This window comes from Balaenoptera borealis (genome assembly GCF_965194805.1).
Source record: "Balaenoptera borealis genome assembly, chromosome: 9".
Taxonomy (NCBI): Eukaryota; Metazoa; Chordata; class Mammalia; order Artiodactyla; family Balaenopteridae; genus Balaenoptera; species Balaenoptera borealis.
In genome coordinates, this window is record NC_138873.1 from 43,744,804 (window position 1) to 43,758,827 (window position 14,024).

Sequence of the window (14,024 nt, forward strand, 5' to 3'; positions counted from 1 at the left end):
GCGCCACCAGGGAAGCCCTTGATTGGTGGATTTTTAACATTCAAAATGGCCTGACATAACAGATCATGCCCAAAATAAACATGGCTGAAGTTTAAAAGGAAATACATCTGGAGTGACAAGTATTCCATAGAACCCAGTCTTCTGAGCCTGGGCACAAGCAGTCCTCAGGCAGTCCTTTCTTTTACCTTCAATAAGAAGCATGTTTTGCAAGGGATTTCTGAAGCTGTTCAGCTTTAAATATGCTTATGTTCTTCTAAATGTGTGATAATGGGTCAAGTAGACCAAGTAAGGGAGAGTTCTCTTAAGTACAGTGATGTCAATGAGAATATCCCTGGTCTTGGTAAACTTGTCTTCAAGGTTAGAGTTAGTTGATGGTTGTGAAAACTACTCAAATACATCTTAATACACCCTGAGGCAGTGGTTGATCGGGTCCCAAGTTGTGGGTTCTGATTGTTAGATTGGGGCTTACTTGCTTTGACCTCTTGAGAAAATATTTGTAGCCAAACCTGAGTGTCTGAATTGTTTCTCTGAAAGGGAGAGAATATTTCATAGTTGTCATGACCAAAAACATAATGTTCTAAAATATTTTTCAAAGAAGGACATTAGTTAGAATTACTTTCTTTTCCAGAACATAAAATGCTTAATATAAATATCACTTCTTCTAAAACTCCCTCTGTTCTATCCACATGCCTTGGCCACTAGGGGTTGCAATATTACTTCTGTAAGGCAGGCATGCAGCTGGGTTCTTGGAAAAGGAGGCTTTCATTTATTAAGACGAAAAAAAAAATCAGGGTTTTGAAGGAAACCAGAAATAAAGAATTGTTCTATTTCATAAAGATCCTCACTAGATTTCTGTCGTTGTCATGTTATCCTGCCTGTCTCTTTTCACCTTTTAGCAAGTTTAATCATCCCAACATTCTGAAGCAGCTTGGAGTTTGTCTGCTGAATGAGCCCCAGTACATCATCCTGGAGCTGATGGAAGGAGGAGACCTTCTTACCTATTTGCGTAAAGCCCGGATGACATCGGTAGGAAATGGGGTCCACAGTATTGGTTATGTAATGCAGATGACCTATAAGTTCGTCTTATTTTCCTTTAAATTCAATAGGCTGCAGTTTGGGCTGATGGTAGAAACTTAGAAGACTTCTGTCAAAAAAATTCTTATATTTCCTTCATGTTGGATTAGTCAAACTAGAACCCTGGGCTAATGTCTGGCATTTTCTGGCTATTTGAGCCTGTTCTTAGTATCTAATGGAAAAATAGGTCCCTCCCTGCCAGAATCATGGTTTCTGAAGAACAGAGAATGTGTGGAGTTTCTCTGTACTTAATCTATCTGCCTTTCTGTCCCATATTGAAATTTCCAGCCCTTAGTCTTACATCTCTCCCAGTTGACTTTTCTGTGTGGATTTTCACAGGCGTCTCAAACTTTGGCCAAAACAGAAGTCTCCATTTCATGCATCCTCCTTCATGCCATCCATCCGGTTCCTTACTTTTCTTTTCCTGCAACCATGCTAATAGGTCCCGTCCGCTCTAGGGTCCTGCTAACAAAATGCAGCCCCGATCCGTCCTCTCCATGTCCGCAGTGCCTAGAGCAGCGTCCAGCACAGTGGACAGTGTAAATACTGTGGCACGTGTGCGGAATGAGGGCCGGGGGTCTCAGCACTGGTGGGAACCTGCTTTTAGGTCTCAGGTGAGAAACACCTGAGACAAAACAAGTAACTAAAATTTAAATGTGTAGTTTTAAAAATTACGGTTTCTATTTCTATTGAAGTATACATTATATAGCTAAAACACTGAAATATATGACAAGGTTTATGGTGAAAAACAGGAGTCCTGTGCTCTATCTCACCCCCACATCCCAGGCCTCTGCTCATTCCTTCTGGTGTTTACCTCCACTTCCCTAAACGCTCTGCTTACACTGCTGCACAGTGAGGTTTCAACCTTGGGGGAAATCTATTGACTGCCTAGTGCAAGAGGCAAGGATTTAAGCTCTTAGTCATGTACCAGCCCGACCCCACCAGCTCTACACACAGAAAAACTTTGTTTTCCCCATCCTCTGACAGTTACCCCAATTTGCAGATAAATCAATATTGCAAGTTTATGTTACTATGTGTATTTAATGATTATTTGCTAAGTTACTCAAATACTATGATTGTGGTTCTTCTCTTGAGTAGTTTAATAAATGCCTTCCCTCCCCATTTGCTTAGGTTTCTATATTCCTAAACTCTCTGACAGAATTGTAACCCTTCTCACAATATGGGTAAATATATGAGATAATCCAGCTCCTCACCATATTTTTCCTGGACACTTCCCTCCTGGAGTCAATACAGGCGCTTGTCCTCTGGTCTCTACAGAGCTGTTACCCTAGGGGTTTCCTTCACATGTACCTTGGTAATTTCCGTGTTGGACCTTTATTTCCTCAATTCCATGGCTTCTTTGTTCTGTTTTAGGAAAGAGAAAGCATGCAAGGCAAAAATCTTTTTTTTTTCATTTTGAGGAACTGTTCTTCCCCCACGCCCCACACTTGATTAATAATTTGGCTGGATTCTAGGTTGAAAATCCCTTTTCCTCAAAAATAAAACTCCTGCATCTTTGTTTTCTAGCTTCTACAATTGCCTTTAAAATGTTTTATGCCATTCTGATTCCTGGACATATGATCAGTGACTTGCTTTTTGTCCTTCTCTTTGGAAAATTTTAGGAACTTCTTTTTTTTTCCTTATAAATTTATTTATTTATTTTTAGCTGCGTTGGGTCTTCGTTGCTGCTTGCAGGCTTTCCCTAGTTGCTGCGAGCGGGGGCTACTCTTCGTTGCAGTGTGCAGGCTTCTCATTGCAGTGGCTTCTCTTTGCTGCGGAGCACGGGTTCTAGGTGCGCGGGCTTCAGTAGTTGTGGCATGTGGGCTCAGTAATCGTGGCTCGCAGGCTCTAGAGTGCAGGCTCAGTAGTTGTGGCACACAGGCTTAGTTGCTCTGTGGCATGTGGGATCTTCCTGGACCAGGCCTCAAACCCGTGTCCTCTGCATTGGCAGGCAGATTCTTAACCACTGCGCCACCAGGGAAGTCCCAGGAACAACTTTATCTGTGGTACTTTTTACTCATCTGGACACTCAGCCTGAAAAATCATCCCTTTCAGTTCTGGGATTTTTTATATTATTTCTTTGGTAATAAAGAAAACTCTTTGTTCCCTTTATTTCCTTGTTCTAGAAATCCTAGTAGTTGGATAATGGTCACCTTTGTTTTATCCTTTTCTTTTATTAGCTTTTATTAGCTTTTATCTTTTATTATTTTTATTTTCTACTCTTTGTATTTTTGCTCTCAATTCTGGTATATTTCCTTAACTTTTTAATAGAATTTAAAAATTTAATTTGCCACAGACTCATTCTTATATTTTGACTGCCTCTTAAAATAGTATTCTGATTTTTCCATACATGCCAAATCTTCTTTTATCTTTCCTAGGATACTAATTATAGTTTTTTTTAAAGTGTTAATTTGCTTCCTGCATTGTCTTGACTTCCTTTTTGCCTCATTGTTCTGGGATCTGTTTGTAATATGAGACGCTTTTCTCAAATGTTTGGTAATTTGTGGCTGGTCTTCATATTTAATAGTGAGACCTAAGAAGCTGATTGGAGCCTATGTCTGTGGCAGCTTCCTTTTGGTTGTCAGGTGGGACCCTGATGTTCCGCTGGGGTCCCCTAATGATAGCATCTGGATGTCTTCCCTGGCATATGCCAGTTTCCCCAGAGAGGAATCTGCTGGTCTCCTGCCTGGGCAATAAATGCCTGAGCCTCAGTTCAGGGAGTCGAGTTGGAGAAGAGGGCTGGAGGTCTCAAGGCTCAGGATGAGGATTCTCATTTAATTCCCTTCTCCATTTTTAGCACAGTGCCTTAGTATGACTGGTATCTTTGAACTTGGAGTTGTTCTGGTTCTGTGTGTGTGTGTGTATGTGTGTGTGTGTGTGTGTGTGTGTGTGTGTGTGTTTGGCAGAGGAAAGCCTCCTGCTGCTGTGGGGCGGGGATCTAAGGTCTAGTTAGAGCTTAAAACAAACTTTTAAATATTCACCTTGCTTTCAGTCCTGCCCCTCAACCTTGCATTCAGAGATACTTGCTACCTCGAATTCCAGAGTGTTTATGGGGTTCTATAGTGAAAAACATCACTTAATTCTTGTCTTCTCCCTCTGCAGGCAGCCAGCTTTCATCTCTCTTGGCTCTGCTAGATGACCACACCTGCACCTGCTTTCCTTCCTCCAAAATGTTTCCTTGCGTTCTATATATTCTCCTGATCTGTTTATCCTCTTGAGATCACAACATTTCCTCTATAATGTCATTTTAGTAAGGTTTGGGGAGCGAGTGAAACTAAAATGCATAAATTCAATTCCTCATCTTTAACAAGAAAGTGCCTCTGTAGATTTTTTTTTGGTTTTTTGTGGGGGAGAGAAGAGACAATGAAGATGGACTGAAAGAACTCACAGAGCTGCTTTTCCCAAACTACTCTTATTCAGCCAGTGTCCTAGCGGTTCTGACGATTGGTTCTCAAGCGCACTTCAGTTCTTCCGCTGCCTTTCCTGCTGGCTACCAAGGCAGCGTCCATGATTGTCTCCCTCACCCTGACCTTATAGGACAGGGTGCCCTTAGGTGCTGAGTGCCAGAATCAAGGTGCGGGGTCCACAGCGGAGGGCCACAGGCTCTATGCCCCCGTCAGGCTAAGTTCACGCGGGGCCAGCGCCTCTCCACAGAGAGTGCTCAGAGGCACCTTCCCTGAATTACCACAAGCACCCTTCTCCCCATCCCCACTCTGAGACTGTTTTGTTGGGTTGAATGCATAAGGATTGACTGCAACTGGGTTTATAAACCTTAGTCTGGTCCTTCATTTTTAGGACTCAGTTTCTGCCTCGTAAAATGGAACACTGAATCCAAAACTTTCTCGGCTTCTTTTAGCTTAGATATTCTAAGATTGTAGTAAGATAGAAAAAGTGAACAAAAAACCCTATCTATCAAAATAATACAACTACATAGCCAGATACAATTCAATTCATGAAATCTTTGCTGGGTATTTATTTTACGACAGTGGAGGGTGTGGCTCTTGCTTTCAAGGGCCCTGCCACATGGTAGGGTGGGTAAGTCACATATGAATGACTCATTTAACGTAGAAAGAGGGAAGGCCCATTAGAATGGAGTAGAGAATACACTGCTGAAGCACAGAGGAGAGAGAGATGATTTCCAACTGGGGAGATGTGAGAAGGCTTCACGGAGGAGGTCTTCTGTTTGGGACACAACCAAGGTGCGAGATAGAACAGTTTCTGAAACTACACTCATATGAGTTATAAAAGGCTTTGACTAGGGATGGACAGAGATGGAGGTTCAATATGTCTGGAGGGTTTGGCAAGAGAAGACAGGTGGTAGCCGAGGGCAGCATCTGGGGTTAAGGAGGCCCGACATGGGGTAATGAAATGTTCCAATAGGTTGTCACAGGGACTATTAGGAGCAAGTTATAATTAGAGATTCAAGCAGGCAGGCAGCATTTGAAAATCTGTCAGCAGGGAACAGGGCACTAGCCCCCAGACTGAAGTTCAGGAGTAGGATTCTCTGCGAAGAATGTCTTCAAGAGTAGAGTAGGTTTTGCTAAGGGCAAAGCAGGATTCCATTCACAGAGGAACCAATGAACCAGTGGAGACACAAGGCAGGGACTCAGACACAAGGCTGTGAGGCGCGCATCTAGTGGACCTGAACAGGGCTGCAAGGGATTGATTCTTGGGAGTAAGATTGAGTTTAGTTTTAAGACATAGGTGTGGTTGAGTGGGACCATGGCAATGTTGAGTCCCAGAATTCAGGATTCTTCCTACGTTTGGGACAAGACATGAGCGTGTCAGGGGAGTCAGAGGGAACAGCATTTAGAGCACCCATCTATGAGGAATCAAGGGATTTCAAGGTTGTGAATCCTTTGAGATGCTCATTGAAGGATGTGGATGGAAATCAAGAATACGGAGGGCATTCCAGGAATGATAGCAGGAATAATGAAGAGAGGTTGAGAAATGCAGAGCAGGTATAAGGAACTGCAAATGGCCCAGTGTGACCAAAGCACAGATTGTGAGAGGAGAATCTATGGAAAATAAATGGATGTAAAGAGAGGTTGGTGCAGCCTGGGGCTGCCATGGAGGCGGTGCTCAGGAATCTGTAATAGACTCTACAGGCAGTGGGTCACAACAAAGTGAGCTAATTAAAGCACAGGAGGCTGGAGACATGGGAAGTTTGGGAAGCGTCAGATAGGGATGAGAAAGGCTTGAAATAGGGTAATTGCAGGGAAATAGTAAGGAACAGACAGTATATGAATATAGCTTCCAGGAAGGAACTTTGAATTTTTTCCATATGGTACTAATAAAAACTTCAACTGGCTTTGTTCATGTAGAAATCATCGCAGCCAGTACAGGCTCAACTGTATATTTGTGCTGGCTCTCTTAGATGAGAGGAGTAATCTGTGACCTTGAAATAGAGTATTGCTAACAATTTCTATGGGGCTCATATGGAGAACAAGCCCATTGTCATGACTGACATTATAGCGTGACATTGGGCCAATAATTAAACTGATTAAACTATCATCATTACTGCTAATGAGAGCAGCTACTGTTTATTAAGTGCCTGTTATGTCCCAGCCAGATTACATATCTTATCTCAAATCTGACACAGTCAGTATTATTGTTCCCATTTTACATATGAGAAAGTTGCTTAGTGAATTAAGCAATGTGAGCAAGTTCACACAGCTTGTAAGTAGCAGAATTAGGTTTTAAACTAGTCTGTTTGACCTAACACCCTGAGATCTTTCCAATAAAGATCCTATATTGCTTCTGCTTACTAAAGATAGTCTTATTTATGTATATTTTGGTAGAAAGCATATAAATGTAGTTCTTTTCCTCTTTGTTTGAATTCTTTTACCATAACTAAAAATTCCTTTAAAACATCATATATATGTGTGTGTACATGCATATATATGTGGCCATATGTATACATATATATTTTGTGCAAACTGGAAAACTACCTGTAATTTTTCTTTTATTTCTTACAGTTTCACGGTCCTTTACTCACCTTGGTTGACCTTGTAGACCTTTGTGTAGATATTTCAAAAGGCTGTGTCTACTTGGAGCAGATGCACTTCATTCACAGGTACAGTGACATTCTGGATAAAGTGTTCTTATGAAGATTGGCACAATAATCACCTGTAGTTTGGGTAGAATATACAAGATAATTAATATTTTCATTCCTTCAAAATAGCAATAGTTTCTGTTAAAATCTCTCTTCTCTACAGACCTCCTAGTGTTACTTGTCTGATCTCTGGAACTTTATTATTATTATTATTATTATTATTAAGTATAGCTTCTGCCATAGGGATCTGGCAGCTCGGAATTGCCTTGTCTCTGTAAAGGACTATACTAGTCCATCACGGATAGTGAAGATTGGGGACTTTGGACTCGCGAGGGACATCTATAAAAATGATTACTATAGAAAGAGAGGAGAAGGCCCGCTCCCTGTTCGGTGGATGGCTCCAGAAAGTTTGATGGATGGAATCTTCACTACTCAGTCTGATGTATGGTGAGCTTAACAGGACACAGAGAAACATGGGCAGAACCATCCAATGCCAGAGCCAGAAGGGATCTTAAAAGGTCATCTAGTTTGTTTTTTACATGAGAAAACATAAGACCAGAGAGGTTAAGTGATTTGCCTCAAGCTAAAGTGAAAGCTGGTGGGCAAGGAAGGGCTATTCCTGTGTCTCAACAGTTTATACCTCTCCCTCCAATTAGTTTTGATCCTTTACCTTACTGGTGTATGTGGAATAGATCCATTTATTTCAGATAGCTTATTACTCTCCAAAAGTGTAGAAGCTATGACTAATAGGAATTGGTGACTATGAATTAATGTCCAAGTATGTGTCCAAATGCCTACTATTTTGGGATGTTTGGTCATTAATTTATACACAGAATTTAAATCATGGATCTCAAAACGATTAGGACATGAGGGAGGTTTGGACAGCTCTTTATTATTTGAATAGAACCCCTCATTTTTGCTTGTTGACCCCAAACTTTTGATTAGAGCTGCTCAAAATGTAAAGATTCATCCAATAACTTTTAAGCTGGACTAGACCTCTGCAAAACTGGGGATGAAATGAAGTCGGTCTTCAGTGTTGTCAGTTTATATTCACGCCTTCCCTCTCCACATTTACTAGCACTCAAACTCAGGAAGAAAGGTGAAATGCTTTCTTGCTCACCCTTACTGTGTTTGCATAATGAAGCTATGAAAGCCATAGGTAATGGAGGTCCACAGTGCAGATTCAGCCAGGGAAGAGGAGCATAGTGTGTGTGTGTGTGTGTGTGTGTGTGTGTGTGCGCCCCCACTAAGCCTTCCTATCACCTTTGAAGTGTCGCTAGTATGCAGTTGCTTGTTCTCTTTTTCTTGAGGCCAACTTGCTTTTAAGTCTCCCATTTGCCTTTTATGGGGCCAATAATGCCAATCACAAAGTAGACTCTGATAGCCCCAGGAATAATTATGTTGGAAAAACTACTGTAAACATGATGTTTCTAATAAGTATAATTAAAGCAAACTCTTTAATATCTTTAGGTCTTTTGGAATTTTGATTTGGGAAATTTTAACTCTTGGTCATCAGCCTTATCCAGCTCATTCTAACCTTGATGTTTTAAACTATGTGCAAACAGGAGGGAGACTGGAGCCACCAAGAAATTGTCCCGATGATCTGTAAGTTAATCATGTTCCATAAGTACCCAAGAACAAAAACACATGCACATGCAAACACGTGCCTCATTGGTATAGTATTTTTAAATAAAAACTGAATCTATATATTTGTATATCTTACGTAAAATGTAAATTGATTGTGGCACTTAATTTACTAAATACATGATGGTTTCTTTTTATTTATATATATACATAATATTTCATTTCAGAAGCAAAATCTAGAACAGCAGAATATGTTTATACTCTAGTTTAAGAGAATTCTAATAAATAAATAAAAGCTCTTTGTGTATATGTGTGCGTGTGTGTATGTGTGTGTGTGTGTATTCACATATATACTCATTTTATTTTGGAAGATCTAATTTGACTAACATCTTAACCTGCATATTAGAAGGTTCTATTAACTAGGAATTTATTGTTTAAAAGTTGGATTGCTTTTGTTGATAAAGCTGATATTGGGATATAGTACTGCTAAAAATTATATAGGTTGTTATCTATTTATGAACTTCACACAAAGTGACTACGTAAGTATTAGTGACTATCAAATTGATCCTGGCAACTATTGAATTCTAATAGATTTGTGATCCTTGGAACAGTAGGTGATTTTGATCTAATTATAAAGGAAAAACAAGCCAAGTAATTTTGCTGAGTACTAATCTACCTTCTTGTGAACAACCTTAGCAGAACTATCAAGTCTTGACACTTTTTCTAAGAGGTGTTTTACCCAAGAAATTTCTAAAAGAACATATCAACAAGTATAAACTACTCTGTTGTGTGCACTACACCACGCTAAGGGCTGTATGGAATACAGAGGTGTTTAAACCGTAGCCACGCTTCTTCAGCATCTCTGAATGTATTTTGAAAGAAAAGACACACACATGGAGCAGTTGGATAACAGGCCAACATGTAATAAAGTGCTAAACTGCGTGGTACAGACAAGTGCAAAAGGAATTAGCAGTATGCGGATACACACCATGGTTGCGCTGCCTTGCCTATGCTGTGTTATGTCGAGGATTATTCAGACTAGAGCCAAAGATGATTAAGATCTGGGCACCCTGGCTGGATGTTCTATGGGTGAATGTTTTTGTATTATTTAAATCTTCCAGCTAGAAGAAGATTGGAATCACTGTCTGTTTCTGATTTAGCTCTTATAGCCTCTGGGATATTTACAGAGGGATCAGTTATACACATACCTGAACAAGTTTGGTGGCAGTGTCTAAAAGTATGATTCATGATCCTTTTGGGGCAGATGGAAACACTTCTATAAGTTAGGAGTAAGAAAGTTATACACAATTTGAAAAACTTTAGTCTAGGGCTTGAGGAAAAAACCCCAGCATACCTAAGTATAAAATACATTTTAATTAAACAGTTAGCAAACTAATCACTGTTTTGCATCTCTTACACATCTATTGAACACTCAGAAAATTCCTCCCAAGTTTCAGTTGCACAAAATTTTCCTTGTGCTGTTAGAATTCTATTTGGCATATCTTCTCCTCTAGGGGGTAACGTACCTCATCATAATTAGGCTTTTTTTTTGGATAGGCACTCTAGGAATCAGCCACTGAATTATACGTTTTGACTGATGTGTTCATTTATTTTGTTTGGGGAAGAGGGAGGTGGATAATTAATTGCCCTATTGTGGAGAAGAAAAACGCAGGTATGTTGAACTTTGCTCTATCCAAAAATTCAACTAGAAGGAGGAGAAAGAAGGAGTGCTAGAAAAGTTCTAGAAAAATATTCCTGATTATAAGTGGAAAAAGATAATATTCTATATAATTTTATCTTGAATAATTATTCAGCTGGATACATTATTGCTCTAATTTTATAAAAATATAGTTTCCTTGAAGCTAAAATTTCCACTGCTGATTTTGAAGTTCATTTGAACATCAGTAATTAAAAAGTGAACAATGCTCCAAGCCCTCTAAGGGCTGCATGCTCCAGATCCCTAGGAAGGGTTAACGACCCATGGCCAACCAGGAAGACAAGCTGTGCTAAGGAAATGGAGCTCTCAGCGATGCCATTCAATCTGCCCATGGCCTTAAGTTGTCATGATAAAGATTAACTACTCTCCTTAGAGTACAGAGGGAACTGATTTTTATTTGAAGCAGTTCTCTGAGATCATAGGCCCAGCTTAGAGGGTTGAAAGTCTGTGCTGAGCCAGGCTGCACCTTCTATTCACTGCTTAAATACTCAGCACCTGGATGCACTCTGGGTCAGGTGAGTCCATAGATGGCTACGCTGTGCTTAGCTATTAATGGAATGTGAGAGTTCAGAGCATTCCTGCCCTTCTTTCCATAGCCTGGGATGTACGGTGCAAAGCCCAGCCCTCAGCATTCTCTTCAGCTTTCAGTTTGCACAACAACCATAGCACTCTCAAGAATAAACGGGATCAAAGGGCAATCTACATCAAGTGAGAGCTCTTTCACAGGTATCACAGGGGCAACTGAAATTACTGGAGAGTCTCTCAAATGACGGAGGCGACAATGGGACAACATGGAGGCTCACCACCTTATTTTTACCCCTTAAGAATATGTACACCTAGACGCTAATTGATGCTAATTGGGTCTTTCCGGGATTGGGTATTTTAAAGTCTGTATTTTATGTGCTTTGCTTAAAGACCTATAGAAACTCATCCCCTTAATACTGAAAGATGCCATGGAGTTTTCAACTGTTGAATTTCAATTGCCTTATGAATCCAAGGATTTTACTCAGAGACTATTAATGAACATGGTTAATGAGATTGTGCTATTGTGGAAAAAACTGAAGCAAAGAGGAGTGAAGGGGTTGGAATAGTGAATGGAAGAATTTGAACCGGAACACTTAGCTAAATGAGATATTTCAAGTACAATGTGTGAGTATCTGTTTAGAGGTAGAACAACCAGCCCAGGTAAATTTTAATTAAAGTGAAGGAGCTGTCAGTTTATTTAGACTAATATGCTTGAATATTTGTAACTATAACTTGGTACAAGTATTTAACGCATGATACTGAATTGTGGCAAGTATGTATTTGTAAGGAAAGACCCCTATGCCAAAGATATAGTTGTTGTTAATTTACCTGAAAGATGTAAGAAATGCATTTTTTAGGATTGATAACATTTTAAAAGCCTAATCATTTATTCCATTGTCAGCTTAATGCTGTTTAAGAGCACAAGTTGTACTCTTTACTTTTAAATGATTACTGCTTTATAGAGCTCCTCTTTTCTTAAGCTAGGGCAATCCAGTGCTCATTTGGCCCTGGGCAGTGGGGGAGAAAGGTTTTAAATACCATCAGGTCAATTGTTTTTGCCATCAGAGAGTTAAGATTAATGATGGACTCAATGTAAATTAAAGCCTCCATAGATGAAAATTAGGAATATCTGATTAAATAACTTGCATAGATTAAACTTTTGGAGGGGAGTGTGAGTGGGTGAAGTACAGAGTGGCAAAGGGGCAACTGTACGGATGGCTTCTCTCCCCTCTCCCTCCGTCCTCCTCTTCCTCCTTCTTCCTTCTCACTAAATCATCTCCATTAAGTGTCTTGAATACTTTGTAGAATGAGGTGGGATATAAATAAATAAACTAAAAACTTCATAATTGAAATATGACAAGTCTTGAGAGAGTCAATGTATCTTTGGCAGTATCTCAGAATCGCAACTTTCTTTTTAGAAGGGATAGGCTCCCTGTGGCAAGTTACACTTCACTTTCTCCTCTCACCTCTTAGGACAGCCCTAAGATTCCCATCAAGATTCTACTTTAACTACTGGTTTAAACTCCATGATCGAATATCAGTTACACGATGTTATTTCAGAGTCGAATTGTCTTTCATTGAGTTCTCTGTGTCATCCCTGTTTCTAAATGCCATAGATTATAAAGAAATATGTAAAAGATTAGGTTCTTAGCGATGATTCTAATCTTTAAAAAATAAAGCCAAGTTTGGCACTCCATATCCAGAATGTAAATTCCTTGTAATATATATGAAAAGTCATCAGATCAATACTGAAAAACAGACCAATATTAGGTTTCTCCATGATACTCTGATATTGAGTATTAACTCTGACCTGAGGTGCTTGCAAGAATGACGGAGATGGAAGTGGAGTCTGCATGCCATATACAGATACAGCTATTTTAAATACAATAGCTATGATGATTTCTGCGTCATTGGCACCTAGCAATTGAATATTTTCTTACTCCAGCTCCACTGTCATTGTCTTAGTCCAACACCATCATCTCTCACCTAGTCTTCTTCAATAACTTCCTTCGCTTCGTCCCAGCTTACTGGACAGTCCAACACCATTATCTCTCACCTAGTCTTCTTCAATAACTTCCTTTGCTTCGTCCCAGCTTACTGGACAGTCCAACACCATTATCTCTCACCTAGTCTTCTTCAGTAACTTCCTTCGCTTCATCCCAGCTTACTGGACATATATTCACTACCAAATGTGAAATAGATAGCTAGTGGGAAGCAGCCACATAGCACAGGGAGATCAGCTCAGTGCTTTGTGACCACCTAGAGGGGTGGGATACGAGGGTGGAAGGGAGACACAAGAGGGAGGAGATGTGGGGATATATGTATATGTATAGCTGATTCACTTTGTTACACAGTAGCAACTAACACACCATTGTAAAGCAAGTATACCCCAATAAAGATGTTAAAAAAAAAAAACTTCCTTGCTTCCAACTTGCCCCTCTACAATCAATTCTCCACATATATCAACTAGAGTCATCCTTTAAAGATGTAAAGATCATGCCCACTTAAAAACCTTGGACAGCTTCCATTGCAGTGCCATAAAATCCAGCACCTAGCCTGGCCCTTGTTCTGTGTGATCCTCACCTCTCTGACCTCATCTTTTATACTCTCCCCCTCAATGACTGCTCTACAGCCACACTGGCTTTCCTTCACATTCTAAAATGTGCCAAGCTCTTTCCAAATTTAGGAATTTACACATGCTTTTGCCTCTTCTAGTGTGTTCCCTGACTTCCATCCCCACCCAGTCCCCATGACTAGCATCTTATTTTTCTACAGAGTTCATTGGCTTAAACATCACCTCTGCAGAGGGTCCTTCTATAAGCAATTTGCCAAAAATGTTCCATCTCTAATTAGAGCTCACATTTGTTTTCTTTAGTACATTTTTTAGAACTTATAATTTGTAATTGTATATTTATCTGTTGATATGGTAGTACTAATATTTTTAAATACTTCTCAGTTTATGTTTCTTTATCAGTCTTTCTCTCTCTGCCCCCAATCTGCCTTCTAGATCCAGAAAGTAAAAAAAGAGAACAGGTGCTTGACCTTTTTAGTGAGTCAGTAGACTTGGAA

The 14,024-nt window shown here is 39.9% G+C and overlaps 1 protein-coding gene across 1 annotated transcript in view; it reads left to right on the forward strand.

Moving 5' to 3' along the window:
* Nucleotides 1–14,024, forward strand: part of ROS1 (ROS proto-oncogene 1, receptor tyrosine kinase) — a 121,983-nt gene that overhangs the window by 89,202 nt on the left and 18,757 nt on the right. The window contains exons 38-41 of the mRNA XM_082406080.1: nucleotides 897–1,026; nucleotides 7,053–7,150; nucleotides 7,373–7,576; nucleotides 8,600–8,734. Of these exons, the coding sequence (XP_082262206.1) occupies nucleotides 897–1,026; nucleotides 7,053–7,150; nucleotides 7,373–7,576; nucleotides 8,600–8,734 (567 nt within the window). The remainder of the gene's footprint in view (nucleotides 1–896; nucleotides 1,027–7,052; nucleotides 7,151–7,372; nucleotides 7,577–8,599; nucleotides 8,735–14,024) is intronic.